This window comes from Limulus polyphemus, unplaced genomic scaffold, assembly GCF_000517525.1.
Source record: "Limulus polyphemus unplaced genomic scaffold, Limulus_polyphemus-2.1.2 Scaffold1849, whole genome shotgun sequence".
NCBI classification, from domain to species: domain Eukaryota; kingdom Metazoa; phylum Arthropoda; class Merostomata; order Xiphosura; family Limulidae; genus Limulus; species Limulus polyphemus.
Genome location: NW_013667459.1, coordinates 116037 through 129173, shown reverse-complemented (window position 1 = coordinate 129173; position 13137 = coordinate 116037). Strand labels below are relative to the sequence as shown.

Sequence of the window (13137 nt, the reverse complement as noted above, 5' to 3'; positions counted from 1 at the left end):
TTAACCCTTAGCAGCCTGGCATATAATAATAAATCCAAACTGCTACCTTTAACTGTGATTTTTTTCTTTGCTTATAATTGCAATTTTTATTTATGGAGATAAAATGTTTAAACATAGTCACAAAGCTGTGATCTTTGTATGCATTTTTTGCTTATTTAGTAGGGAGTAAGTATTATTAGAAATACATTTTTGATTTAAGAAAATGTTAAATTCCAAAATATACCTCTTCTCACACTACAGCTAGAATCCCACACCTATAAGGCGGAAGGGCTGATGAGGGCATTATTCATACAAAAAGCATCTGCATAGATCATGGGTGTGCCAACAGAAAGATTGGCATCCTAGTGGGGGAATCGCACTACATCCAGAAGAGGTATGCTCTTCACCTGGAACTTAATTCATATACCGTTGGTGGAACTTTACAAGATTTATCATAACTATTGGCTAGACACCAACCAGACACCTGAGGCTCAACTGCTTTGGGTTAGAATTATAGGGCCGTGGTCCTAATATCCCACATTGCTGGCTAGGGCAATTGGACCTCAATATATATACACTTATGAGTGGGTCCTAGCCTGTAGCTATAGAGTGATGCTTTCCAGACCACCAAAATCATGATGAGAAGGGAAGCAACACTAAAGTGGACAAACCTTCTCCTTAACCTGAAGAAATCCAAAAGGTAACACTCCAGGCACTTGTATGCCTTACTCAACCAGAGGAAACAGAACTCATCCGGTCTGGAATCATGAACACTCATCCTCACTTCTCAACTGTGTGGGCAAGATAAATTCCACTTGCCCCCAGAATTATTGGGAGGATGTGGAGCCAACTGTGATCAACCAAGGAACCAGAATGGGACCAATCTGCATTCAGAATTATGAGAAGACAACAGACCCTCCTCCATGAACAATGTACTGAACGAATACTGATCAAAAAGAAAGGCCACACTCAACCCAGCCAGAAAGCCGAGCATCAAATCTGAACCAGTATTACAAGTAGGCTCTTTAGTAGGCTAGTGCCTCTCTTACTGACATCTGGGAAAAAAAACAACCAGAGAACTGGGTAGGAGGGCCCCAACTTCTCCCTCTTTTCCAATATTGGGGCAAATTCACTCTAACACTGAAGGAAAAGCCTCTGTCCATCACCTCAGTGACTGGAAACAGTGTGTGATAAGGACTCTCTAGCTCCACTAGTAAAATCGGGAGGGGGGAAAGAGAATGTAAATTTGGGAGGCCTGAGGGACAGTGCTCAAGAAATGGTGCAATAGGTGAACCAAGTTCCCTAAGTTTTCAAAAGCAAACTGACCCTAATATATTCAATCCAATGATCAGCATGGACAGGCAAAATCCCCTTGCTTTACTCATGATAGTCCATGAATGGTGGTCCAGCAATACCACCCGGTCAGCCTCTAGGTGGTCTTATGGAACACCTCATTTCTACAGAGCCTGTTGCAAACTAGATAATGTATACTGAATTAGTGTTTGCTAATGTAGAATTGGTTTGATAAAAGCATACCTGCCTGAGTAACACTCGCCACAGAGTGGGATCCTGTAAAAACGAGATAAGGGACTCTTGAAAGGTGAAGAAAAGACAAATGTAGCAATGAAAATACTCACCCCTCTGTATGACCTAGCAGAAGTGGTTAAGATAGCTACCTGACCAACCAAACTCTGATAGCCCTAGAACCAAGTTATAAAATCAGAATTTCTGCAGGAGACGGAAACCCTACAGGTTGAGTGAATAATGGTGGTGAAGATGTGAACTGAATGACTGATACTGAGTCAAGGACCTATAATGCCCATTATTCTGTAATTACGATCTATCACACATTCAGAAATTTTCAGAGCCAAGCTCCCACAGACCCTGAAGGCATACAATAATCATCAACACGACTGGCGGCATTCTGACTGAGCAGCGGAACTCTTAGATATGGAAAGAATCTTTTCTGGGTACCAGTGGACCAACAGGCTGATGTTGGGGTCGGGACCCTCAAATAGGGGCGGAACTCTGACCCCCTGTAGTAGCCGATGAAAGTCGAGACGCCCACTACAACAGGGATGAATGTAGAAGCTGACAATCGAACCAATATGCATGCTAACAATGGGTCCAGCTCGTCATCCATGGACTTAGCAATCCTGAGTGTCTTCTAACAAAGTGTAGTTTTAGGAAAACAACACATTGGACATTAGAGTTGTTAAGTCCATAGAGGAACAGATGTATTCTCTGAGAGTCAAAATATGCTTCCACCTAACAGTGGTAAGATAAATCACACATAGTTCCAACAACCATGCCAGATAAGGCATAGCTGTATCCTCTTGTAACTGGGCAGTAAACCTCCCTGCAGGAACCAAAATGTCAGTGGATAGAGGGAAAAGTATTTGCTCCCATACCTTTCATCCATCAAGTAAGATGCAGGCTCAAAAGCAATGGGGGAAAGACCCAAAATATCATACACTCAATGGACCAACTGAAGAAAAAGAGCCTAAGGTAGCTTATCCCAAAGTGGCCTCCTGAGAAGCCAACAGAATAAAAGGTGCAGGAAAAAGTGAATAATGTAAATTCTCTCCAGAATGTCCAGGATTACCCTCAATTGCAGCCTCAGAGTCCCCCTTCAGGGATACCACCAAACTTTATATATATGTCTCCATCTCTTTCCAATACGCTCACTGACAGTCTCAACTGGGAGTGACACTAGATATGAGAGGTGAGACAGGAGAGACCTCCGTCCCAGAAATAATATTCCTGGAATTTATGCTGTATTTATGCAACTTGCCAAAAAATATTTTTTTATTTCTAAATCAACTATGTAACATGAAGAAGGCTTAATGTATCTCCCAATGATCGTAACACAGAGAAACCCATTAGCGAATGCTTTGTCGAGAAAAGTGATAACATTATCTGAATGAGGTGCTTATATACAGCACCAGGATAGTGGGCACACAGACATAGCTAGAGTGTCATAAGACAAATATTGTCAAGGATGATTAAGTGAGGTATAAAAGACTGAAACAAGTTAGAAAAAACCAGACCAATGCTTAGATGGGCAAAGGAAGAAACCCAGGCAGTTGAGTAATAGCTATATTTTTTATGTATGCTTGTTGTTTTTTTCATTGCAGTAACTACTTTGGTAGTTATTTTTTGCTTTACAAACACTCCTACTGATAATTAGTAATTAATAAAGTCTTACAACAGACTTCACTCTGACTTGAGACCAGAGTTTAATGTAGGCACGTGAAACAGCTGTATATAACTTTTAAAAGGAATAGAGGTAAGTTTCATAACAATGAGTAATAAATGTTACATACATCTATATATATTACAAAAAATTTTCAATAGGAGAATAGTGCCCAAGGTTACATTTGATGCTGTTTGGAAATGTGTTTGTTTGTTGGAATGAAACAGATAAAGAACATAATAGCATGTAAAGATATAAAGGTATTCCAAATGTTGGTTATAAGCTTCTCTTTTCAGAATAATCACTTATAAATGAACGAGAAAGAAAACATGATGAACTTTGAATTACAGAGTATGTGTAGACTATATATATAGTGTATGAAACATGGTTTTTTCAAGTTAACAGTTATAGGCATGTCATGGAGCAGTTTGTGTTTCATTATAAATCCTGTTTAACAAAACAATTAAATCTAGATTGGTATTTGTTTAACAGTTATCATGTTTTACTTTCGAAGTGTCATATTTCAGATACATTGATATTTGTTGTTAATTTTTATGCATGCAAATGTAGGAATTGCAATTACTGCTACCTCTTTGGAAAGTGTTAATGTACTGTAATGCTATAGTAAATAGATTAATAAACCATATGCATGTTCAATAGCAAAAGAAAATTATGAAAGTATCTTTACAGGTCAAATGCTGAAATAGATGGTGGATCTGCCCAAAATTCAAACTCTGGAGGAGGTTCCTTTGGAACAACAGCTTGCTCAGGGGCTTTGACAGCTTCAGGTTTTGGAGCTGGAGCTGCTGGAGTAGGCTAAAAAAAAAAGTTGTTTATTTATCATTCATATGTTCAGACTTACTAATGTAGAAGATAACTATAAAAATATGTTGTAAAATTAACTGAAATTAATTGTAATAACAATTGCAACAGCATTTTTAACATTTTAGGAGGAAAAACATTTCAAACACTATAAGTGTCCAATACAATAGTTATGACTCATTATGGTTAAAGGCTAATAAAATTCTAGATATTTTCTATAGAGAAGTAAAATAACTAGTGAGTAATCTTATTTTCACCTTGGCTGTATGAATTCAATAGCATTATAGAAAAGGTAGTTTCCATTACAGCAAAGATACAAACTATACAAAAACAAACTTTTCTTTCTTTTTTTGTTTATTTCAGTATTTAACAACTAAACCTTTCACGCCATCAGTCAAGATACAACAGAACAACACTCTCCAAAAAAACTGATACACTTCATAATGAATGATGATACTCAACTTTTAATATTTTTATTGTAACATACAGATTTCACTTTTCAGTCAGAATAATCTGGACAGATTAATAACCATTCTCTATTAAAAAAGTTTGGACCATTAAAACCTACCTTCAATGGAGTTGCTGGTACAGGCTCTGGTGCTAGAAGAAGAAAAAAATCATAAGAACCATGTTTGACACGTAAACAAATATACATACATACTTCTAAGAACTTAAGAGTGAAAGCAAAGAACAACTCATTATACAAATCAGATATTTAGGGTAAGGATTACTAACACCATTTTATTTATTATTATTACTTCCTTCCCTTATTTAATAAGAATGAGTATACTGAAATACTTTTACATTTATTATCTTTTAACACACAAAATACAAGGATTAATGTAAATTTTTTACATATACATAATAAAGGGTTAATTTTATACTTTTTACACATACATAACACAATTTTTGTATACTCTGTATACAAGTGCTTACTGTATGCTTTCTATACATACGTAATACACAACCTATTGTATACTTTCTTCTGTATATTTTTCTGAATTTGTTTTTCTTTAGAGTAGCAGTACTCAAACTTATTATGTTATAAAGTTGTAGCAATCCAGTTTCTAGAAATAGTTTTCATCAGTTTTTAAACAATTAAAATGATACAAAAATAAATATTTCGTCAGAACAGAGCATAAGCATGCAGTAGTAAATAGTTACAAATAATGTGATACTTTGTCATAAGAGGCACTTCAAGTCATCACACTCTTCCAATATAACTGTTACTGACTTTCTTCAAATTTTGCATGATTAGCATCTTACATAAGACTTGTTTGGAGCAAAAATTTCAGGTCTCTAGGTTTTGTAGTTTCACAGATACATTTGTTAAGGTTTGACCTGATTCTATAGATTGTATCTTCTCTTCTTTCGCACGTAGGAAGATGATTTCTGTATCATTTGAAGGTCTTAATTTTTTTTTTTCCTCAAGGTAAAAGGTCTCTAAGCTGATAAGCAAAAGCTGGTCTTTAACCATGACCTCTGTCTACGTAGCAAAACCAAAAATCACAAAAATTGCATCATTTAAATTAAGACTGAATCTTTCATCTCTGCATATATTGCCATTTTGAAAAATGATATAGGGCCTAATAATATTTTATCAAGATCGAAGACAGTAAACTTATCGGAAGCTAACTCAAAAATTCACACTAATTCTCTAACTCGAAGAATGAATATTCCATATGATTATTGCCCTATAACAGAGGTGCATGAAAAAGAAATAGCTGAACAAGAAAACTGTCAACCTGCCAGCAAAATATAAGACATGTGGAAATACTTTGGATTTCTGAAAGTGGACAATAAAAAAGTAGTTTGTAAAACATGCCTTAAAGTGCTTGTATATGGTACAAACACTACAAATATACAACTTCAACTGACTGGACCATCACAGAGCCAATCATCCTAAGTTTCAGAATGCTGGAACATCAAAGGGATCTAGATTAACTTCCAACACAAGCTCTACTACTGTTATCTCTAGTCCAAAGAGTGGGGACACTCAAGCAAAAATTACAGTTTTCCCACACATCATAGGTGACTCGAATAAGGAACATAAGAATAACAAATGATTTTAGCAGATTTATAGCTAAAGACTTGAGGTCTTATTCACAAGTGGAAAGTAAACATTTTAAAGCTGTAATAAATGAAATCCACTCTAAGTGCAAAAAGGCCTGGCAGGAATCACTTTGCACTGAAAGGGATTCAAAGTTTTTGCATCAATGTTAAAGTACACATGCTGAAAGACATAACAGCAGCTGAGAGAGTTGCTTTAACTATGGACTCTTTGGACTAGTGAAGCCACAGAACCATATAACTTGTTGCTTAATTTCCAAGTCCTCATGGAAATTAAAGTCTTATGGTTTGCAAACAAGATTAATGCAAAAAAGTCACACAGCAGAAAACACTGTAGAAGTATTAAACTATGTCACTGAAGAATGGAATTTAAATAGTAATAAGCCCTTGCCCAAGTTTAATGCTTGCTCTCACATTCACTGTCTTGCTCATACATTGAATATAGCATCATAGAGTTATGAAAGTCCCATTTCAAAACTTATGGGAAAGGTGAGTAGAATTGTATCTTTCTTCCACAGAAGTACTTCAGCTGCAAATAAACTCTAAGAAAACCAAACCTTGTTAAAGCTTCCTATGCAGAAACTGAAACAAGATTTAATGACACAAATGAAACTCATCTTTTGACATCCTTCAGTGTTCTTTAGAACTAGCAGCTGTTTGATGTAAAAGGAGGTTAAAAACCATCCACTGGCATTTCAAACCTTAATGAGCTTATGAAGTTCTTTAAAGTGGCTACAACAGTTTTGTGCGAGGAAAAAGCACCAACAAACTTACTGATAGCCCCCTTCATTTGTCCTTGAAACAAAGACTCTAAAAATGAGAATGATTCCAGCATGATCAAATAGGAGGAAAGCAACCCTTGAATTTTTGGGATAAAAGCAGATTCAAAAACATATTAATCATTAAGTTTATGAGATTATGCTAGAAAATCAAGAAAAAATACAACACTTCTTAAAATGTTTAATAATTCAACATAAATTCTGATATTCACACAGAACAGGATGTCAATATATGAAAATACAAACTTTTAATAAAAGGCAATTTAATATTTTTGTGAAAAAAATCAGTGTCAAAAAACATTAATCATCATAATTTCAATACATACCTCCTTTCCCCTCTTTAAATTCCTTTACTTTATGTTGGTAATAGGCATGGTATGGATCTCCCGGATTTAAAAAATTGAACTTTTGGTTGTTGATTTCATTCTGACGAATACGAGCTTCAAACTCAGGACCTGGAAAAGGAAGAAAAACAAACAATTGTTTATATCAGTCTTAAGAAATCTATTAACCATTAAAATTATATTTTATTTTGGGGGGCAGAATTTTTAAAAATAATTTTACAAACCTTTTTTTTCACAAACATATTTTGCATTTGTCAATAAAATGTACCAAACAAGTTTCAAGTACAAATATTATTTAATCATGAATTTTTAAAAAAAACCTATTAAAGTAAAAAATTTTACTGTTAAAGATCTATTCATTAAAAGGACACAAATAGTAAGTAATCTCATATAAATATTATCCTTACAACTTTATATATTATACACAAAAAATAAAAACTATGTGATCAAATCCCAATCACCTATATTTTCTAAATTTAAATGGTTAATGCAAAAACATGTATGTTTAACCCTCTCAGATAGTACTTGGTCTATATGATTACTTAACTCTCAAACTTATAAAAAGAAACATTTGCTTAGGATGACTTTAACATATTTACAAATTATCTCCCTCTTTAAAAATACTCATCCAAACATCTAAATATGAGAATTTGATCTGAGGAGATTCCCAAACAAACTAATTTTAAAGCTTAAAAATGATTAATAAAATAAAAGTGCTTCTACTATTAGAATACAAAATCCTATAATTTCTTAATGATATAATCCATTTTTCTGTAGTTTAGTACTATTGTGCCAAAGCTTTCAGTTGACAACTATAGAAAATCTTGTACAAATGCAGATTACCCATAGTGACAAGAAGTCTAATTATTTAGAAACACAATACATGCAGTTATTTAAAAATTACTTTTGAAAATTCTCCTCCACTGAAGTATTTAGCGCACTGAAATCATTAGGTACATATCAATCAAAAACCAAAACACAATTAACAATATTTAAAACTGTAAATCCCTCTATGCTTACCATTTCTAGCAACAAAACTGGCAGTCTTGTCAACAATATCTGATTTTCAATGCTGAGGAAAATTCTGAAAATTACCAATAACTTAATGAACAATCAATCTTTTATACCAAAAGTGACAATTATTGTTTTAGTCTATCAGTATTCATACTTTGAATAATGGTAGTTTTTCATGATGACTGAGATAGCTGAGCTTTAAAATGATGTTTTTTCATCAGGAGGATGTTAACTGGATCTCATACACAAAGTTTATTTGTAAGAAATGTTTTACGAGTATGTGATATGGATGCTAATCTGGAGTTGAAAAAAAACAAAAAACTTTATAGTTTAAAAAATAGACAACACTCCAGGGTCTTACATTTATCCAAGAATTGCAAAAGAGGTTAAAGGCCAGATGTAAAAGCCTTTTGCTTTCATTTCTGTTAGGTCATTAGACAAGGGGTACGTGCCAGAGAATTGTAGAGTGGCTAATGTTACTCTAAATTTTAAGGGGAATGAGATGGGGAAAGATAAGAATTGTCTATAGAAGTTTTAGGCCAGCTAATCTTACTTTGGCAGTAGGGAAAGTTTTAAAAAATATGATAAATATTTTGCAGGATCATTTGATGAAATTCCTAGCTTTGCCAGACAGTCAAAATGGCTTCACAAAAGAAAGATCCTGCCTTTCTAACCTATATGACTTGGTGAAATAATGTAAGAGAGCTAATGTGAATTCATTTCAAAGAAATCATGTCTTATTAACCTATTAATGTTTTTTTGTATCTTACCTGTATTAGGGTAAAGAAGTGGATTTGGTTTATTTGGGCTTTCATAAAGTTTTTGGAAGGGTTCTACATAAAAGATTGGTGGAAAAAAAAAATACTCCAATTCGAGCTTTAAGGGTGGCTAGATGGATGAGAGCAAAATGTTACTAATACAGATCAGTCAAACTAAATAATTTTAAATGTGGTATACCTCAGGGATCTGTGCTAGTTAAATATGCTGCTAAAATCTTAGGTCTGTCTGGTTGTAACAAAGATGCTATAATTTTACAGATTTATACCAGTTGGTTAGATGAATAATCACATTTAATCATGATTAGTATAAGGTTAAAAGATTGAGTTATATTAAATATAAATCAGACATATATAACCAATATATAAAAATAAAGCATGTAAAGCCAGCTGTTAAGTTTACTTTAGTGGATGGGATGGCCTAGATGGACCAATAGATCCATTGTTGTTCTTAAATTTTTATGTTAGATGAGAATCCTCTTAATTATGTGGATGAAGAAATAAATCTTGGAGTATTTGTTTATAGAACTCAAAAAATGTTCTACTGCATATAGTAAAGCTTAAAGAACTAAGTTGTGTGTGTGTGGATATTAACTACAATTCAAAATAGACCATAGTTTTGTTATATAAATCATTAGTTAGACCTCAATTGGAGTATTGTGTGAAATGTGGCCCCCTACCAAACAAAGAACATTGAGGAGGTTTAGGAAAAAGGCTACTGGGAAGATCTTGGAGATGAACAGGTTGTCATTTCTTAACTTGTTCTCTTTTGAAAAGAGAAAGGTAGGATAATCTTATCCAAATATTCACAATTTTAAAGGAAACTGCCAAGACTGACATATCAGATTTTTTATTCTTGAATTTAAGGGGCAGTAGAAGGGACAAGAGGTAATAAATTTGAGATCTGTAAAGGTCAGACACATTTCTAGTTAACCCCTGGTAGCACACATCCACACATTGCTTTGATACTGGTGCACACGAAAAAATTCATTCCTCACATGGATTTAAGAAATTAGCAGGAACATTGGACATGAAGTATGATGTATATTAAAAATGTTTAAACCTTTTAATTATGCATTTTAAAATATAACTAATACATAATTAACTAAAATATAATAGTAAGACCTAAATACAATTTCAAATGTATCTCTAACTATAACATATTTAGGAAAGGATAAAGCTCAAACAAATGTGTTAAAGTTTGATGACGAGGAACCCACTTTGAGACTAATAATGGCTGGAGACGGCTTGAATGGGTAATGAAGAAAAACTTTAATATAACAGCATGAACAGTTGCATGAACACAATTTCAACCACATGAAATGCTATACATGATTGGCTGCCCATATTGGCCAATCAGAAGCAGTTTTGTAGACTGCTCCTCACTCAATAATGAATAACAAATGGTGGTAAATTATACAACTTGGCAGATATAAATACTGATCATTTCTGTAGATTATTAAAGATCGTGGCCACAGGACCTATTTGTGTACAAGTTGGTATTTCACTTTTTACGACTAGGTAGTATTATACTTGTATTTCACATACATTAAACAATAAATTACAAACCCTGCTGTTACTTATTAATCAGCTGCTAATAATCAGCAAATTCTGCTTTCTAAATTCCCATGCTGTGTTTGGCCTACGTATCATGAGATGGTGATCCAACAGGAAATTATGTGCTACATTGTAAAGAAGCCAGGGGAAAAAAAAAAGACAGATTTAAGATTTGCAAAAACCAGGCTCCAGTTAAGACAATTATATTCTTTTACAAGGCTGACTGACTTACAGAATGAGTTGTTGTAAGCAGTATTGGAACCAGCACTTTACAAAAGATTAAGTTTAAAACATCTAAAGGCTAAATGCTTCCTTGATATACATATCATTACTTGAAGTCTAACATTCACTTTAACAAAATGCCTTAATTTTTTTAATTGATACTATCATGCTTTCATCACAGAATGGTATATAAATTTACACAAACTACATAGAATACTTTCACTTTATAGTATCTGTGTAGTAATATGTAAACAAACACCTCCGAAAGACAGTAGCCAACAGATTTTAGCATCATTTTTGTCTTGTTCAGTTCCTCATTAAAGATGATAAAGACTGCAAGAAATAACTGGCCTATAATAATTGGTACAGAGTAGGTTAGTTTATTTCAATATTATTATTATCATAGGGTCTAAAATGTTTGCATAAAATGCTGGCAAGTGCTTTTAGAAAATGTGATGAAAGTGGATAAAGCCACAAAATGGTTAACCTTGTTTCAAGTATGTATCATGACATAATCAGTTAACCACAGTGACATAAAACATAGTCAGTATTTTGACAGTATAAAAAGGTAAAACTCTTAAGCAAATTTTGTTTCATTAGCATAGTTTACCACTTACAAATTTTAGCTGTTTTGCTGTTATCAGTGTCACATTAAGTTTCCATTCATACAAAAAACAAGTATTTGAAAGTAAGGAGGGGGATAAGCCAAAGATTCTATCAGTTTATAATAAAGTTTATTCTATGCTGCAATAATTTCATATAGACTATATCTTAATTGATAAAGTAGTAAAAACAGATTTAGTTTACAAAGACATTCATCACGTGCTCAATATTCCACAAAGCTTTTCTCATTTTAGTTATACAACCGATAAACAGACCACTGGTACTACCTAAATAAGTAAATGACTCGAAATCATAAAACATTCTAATAGTAATGATTAAATCACATTAATTAAATTCATTATTTTATTAACATTTAGTAACATTATTATTCAGTCTGCATTATTATTCAGTTTTAAGTTTAACGTCTACCAGCTTTACCACCACGTAATGGTACCAGTACCAGTTGGATGGGTATTAATTAATTATACAATAATAGTATGCCTAATACAGTTAGAAGTGTTTGCTAAGCCTAATTTCAGAAAAGGATACTTCTTAGTTCTGGAGGTGGGTAGATAATACCAATGGTTGGCTTAGAAGGAGCTACATCTTTTTGCTCCTGAACCACGGCATCCTCAGTTTCACGTTGTACTTCTGCTATCGGAGGCATTTTCTACTCAGTAGAAAATTATTACGATAATTTAGCCACAATCCACTTCTGTTTGATTTCCTTTTTTCTCCACGGTACAAGAAATATGGCCGCCAAGAGAACGTTAAACAGGCTTCTAATTGGTCTAAGCGGTCTAGTCCCATACGAGAACGCAAGGGATACGTTCTTCACCATAGGACAGCTATAGAAAAATACACGTATAGAGGGCGTTCCTTATATATATGAGAACGACTATAAAATTACTACCTTTATTTTGATGATTTTAAATATTGTTCAGTTACGTCGTAACAGTCGTAGTGGTAGTTTTGAAAGAACTGCTATTGACTACTGTGACCCCCCCAAACACACAGTGGCACAGCGGAATGTCTGCTGACTTACAACGCTAAAAACCGGGTTTCGATATCCGTGGTGTGCTGAGTACAGATAGCCCATTGTGTTGCTTTGTGGTTAATTACAAACAAACCGACTACTATGATCAGAACTAAAAATGAGTACAGTAAACAATTCAGTTAATTTCATAGACTGTTCTAGCTAGGAATATGCAATATCTTAAATTAAACTGATAATAATTAGCATGCGTTTATTCCTTAGTAGTATATACTCGCTGCTGGTTGTATTATATAAAAGAAAACGTCTTACATCAAAGAAAGTCACTCATGACAATAACATTTGGTTTGGTTTGGATTTCACGCAAAGCTACACGAGGGCTATCTGCGCTAGCCGTCCCCAATTTAGCAGTGATAGACTAAATGGGAAGATGTCAACACCACCCGCCGCCAACGCTTGGGCTACTCTTTTACCAAGGAACAGTGAGATTGACCGTCACGTTATTACATCCCCACGGCTGATAGGACGAGCATGTTTGGTGTATTGAGGATTCGAACCCGCAGAGTGCGAGTCGAGCGCCCTAACCAGACAATAATAACATCCATATCTTGCAGAAAACAAGCCAAATGTATGTGCCTATTGTTTTCGTTTTAAGGAAAATCTTCTGGACATAAAAAAATTACCTTATTAATATAGATGTTGAATGGGTAGGGTAGAGCGTAAATTTGTGTAAATTGTTAATGCGATGTTTTTTTATATTCTTATAGTGAAAATAATGAAT

General features: G+C 34.0%; 1 protein-coding gene across 1 annotated transcript in view; it reads right to left on the bottom strand.

The window, feature by feature from the left end:
* The window catches only part of LOC106465148 (splicing factor 3A subunit 1-like), a 39758-nt gene extending 27587 nt beyond the window's left edge, over nucleotides 1–12171 (bottom strand). The window contains exons 1-5 of the mRNA XM_013925347.2: nucleotides 11912–12171; nucleotides 8211–8249; nucleotides 7173–7301; nucleotides 4566–4597; nucleotides 3864–3991 (exon numbers count right to left, since the gene is read on the bottom strand). Coding sequence (XP_013780801.1) covers nucleotides 3864–3991; nucleotides 4566–4597; nucleotides 7173–7301; nucleotides 8211–8249; nucleotides 11912–12029 — 446 coding nt within the window. The 5' untranslated portion in view covers nucleotides 12030–12171. The remainder of the gene's footprint in view (nucleotides 1–3863; nucleotides 3992–4565; nucleotides 4598–7172; nucleotides 7302–8210; nucleotides 8250–11911) is intronic.
* Nucleotides 12172–13137: the final 966 nt, after the last annotated feature.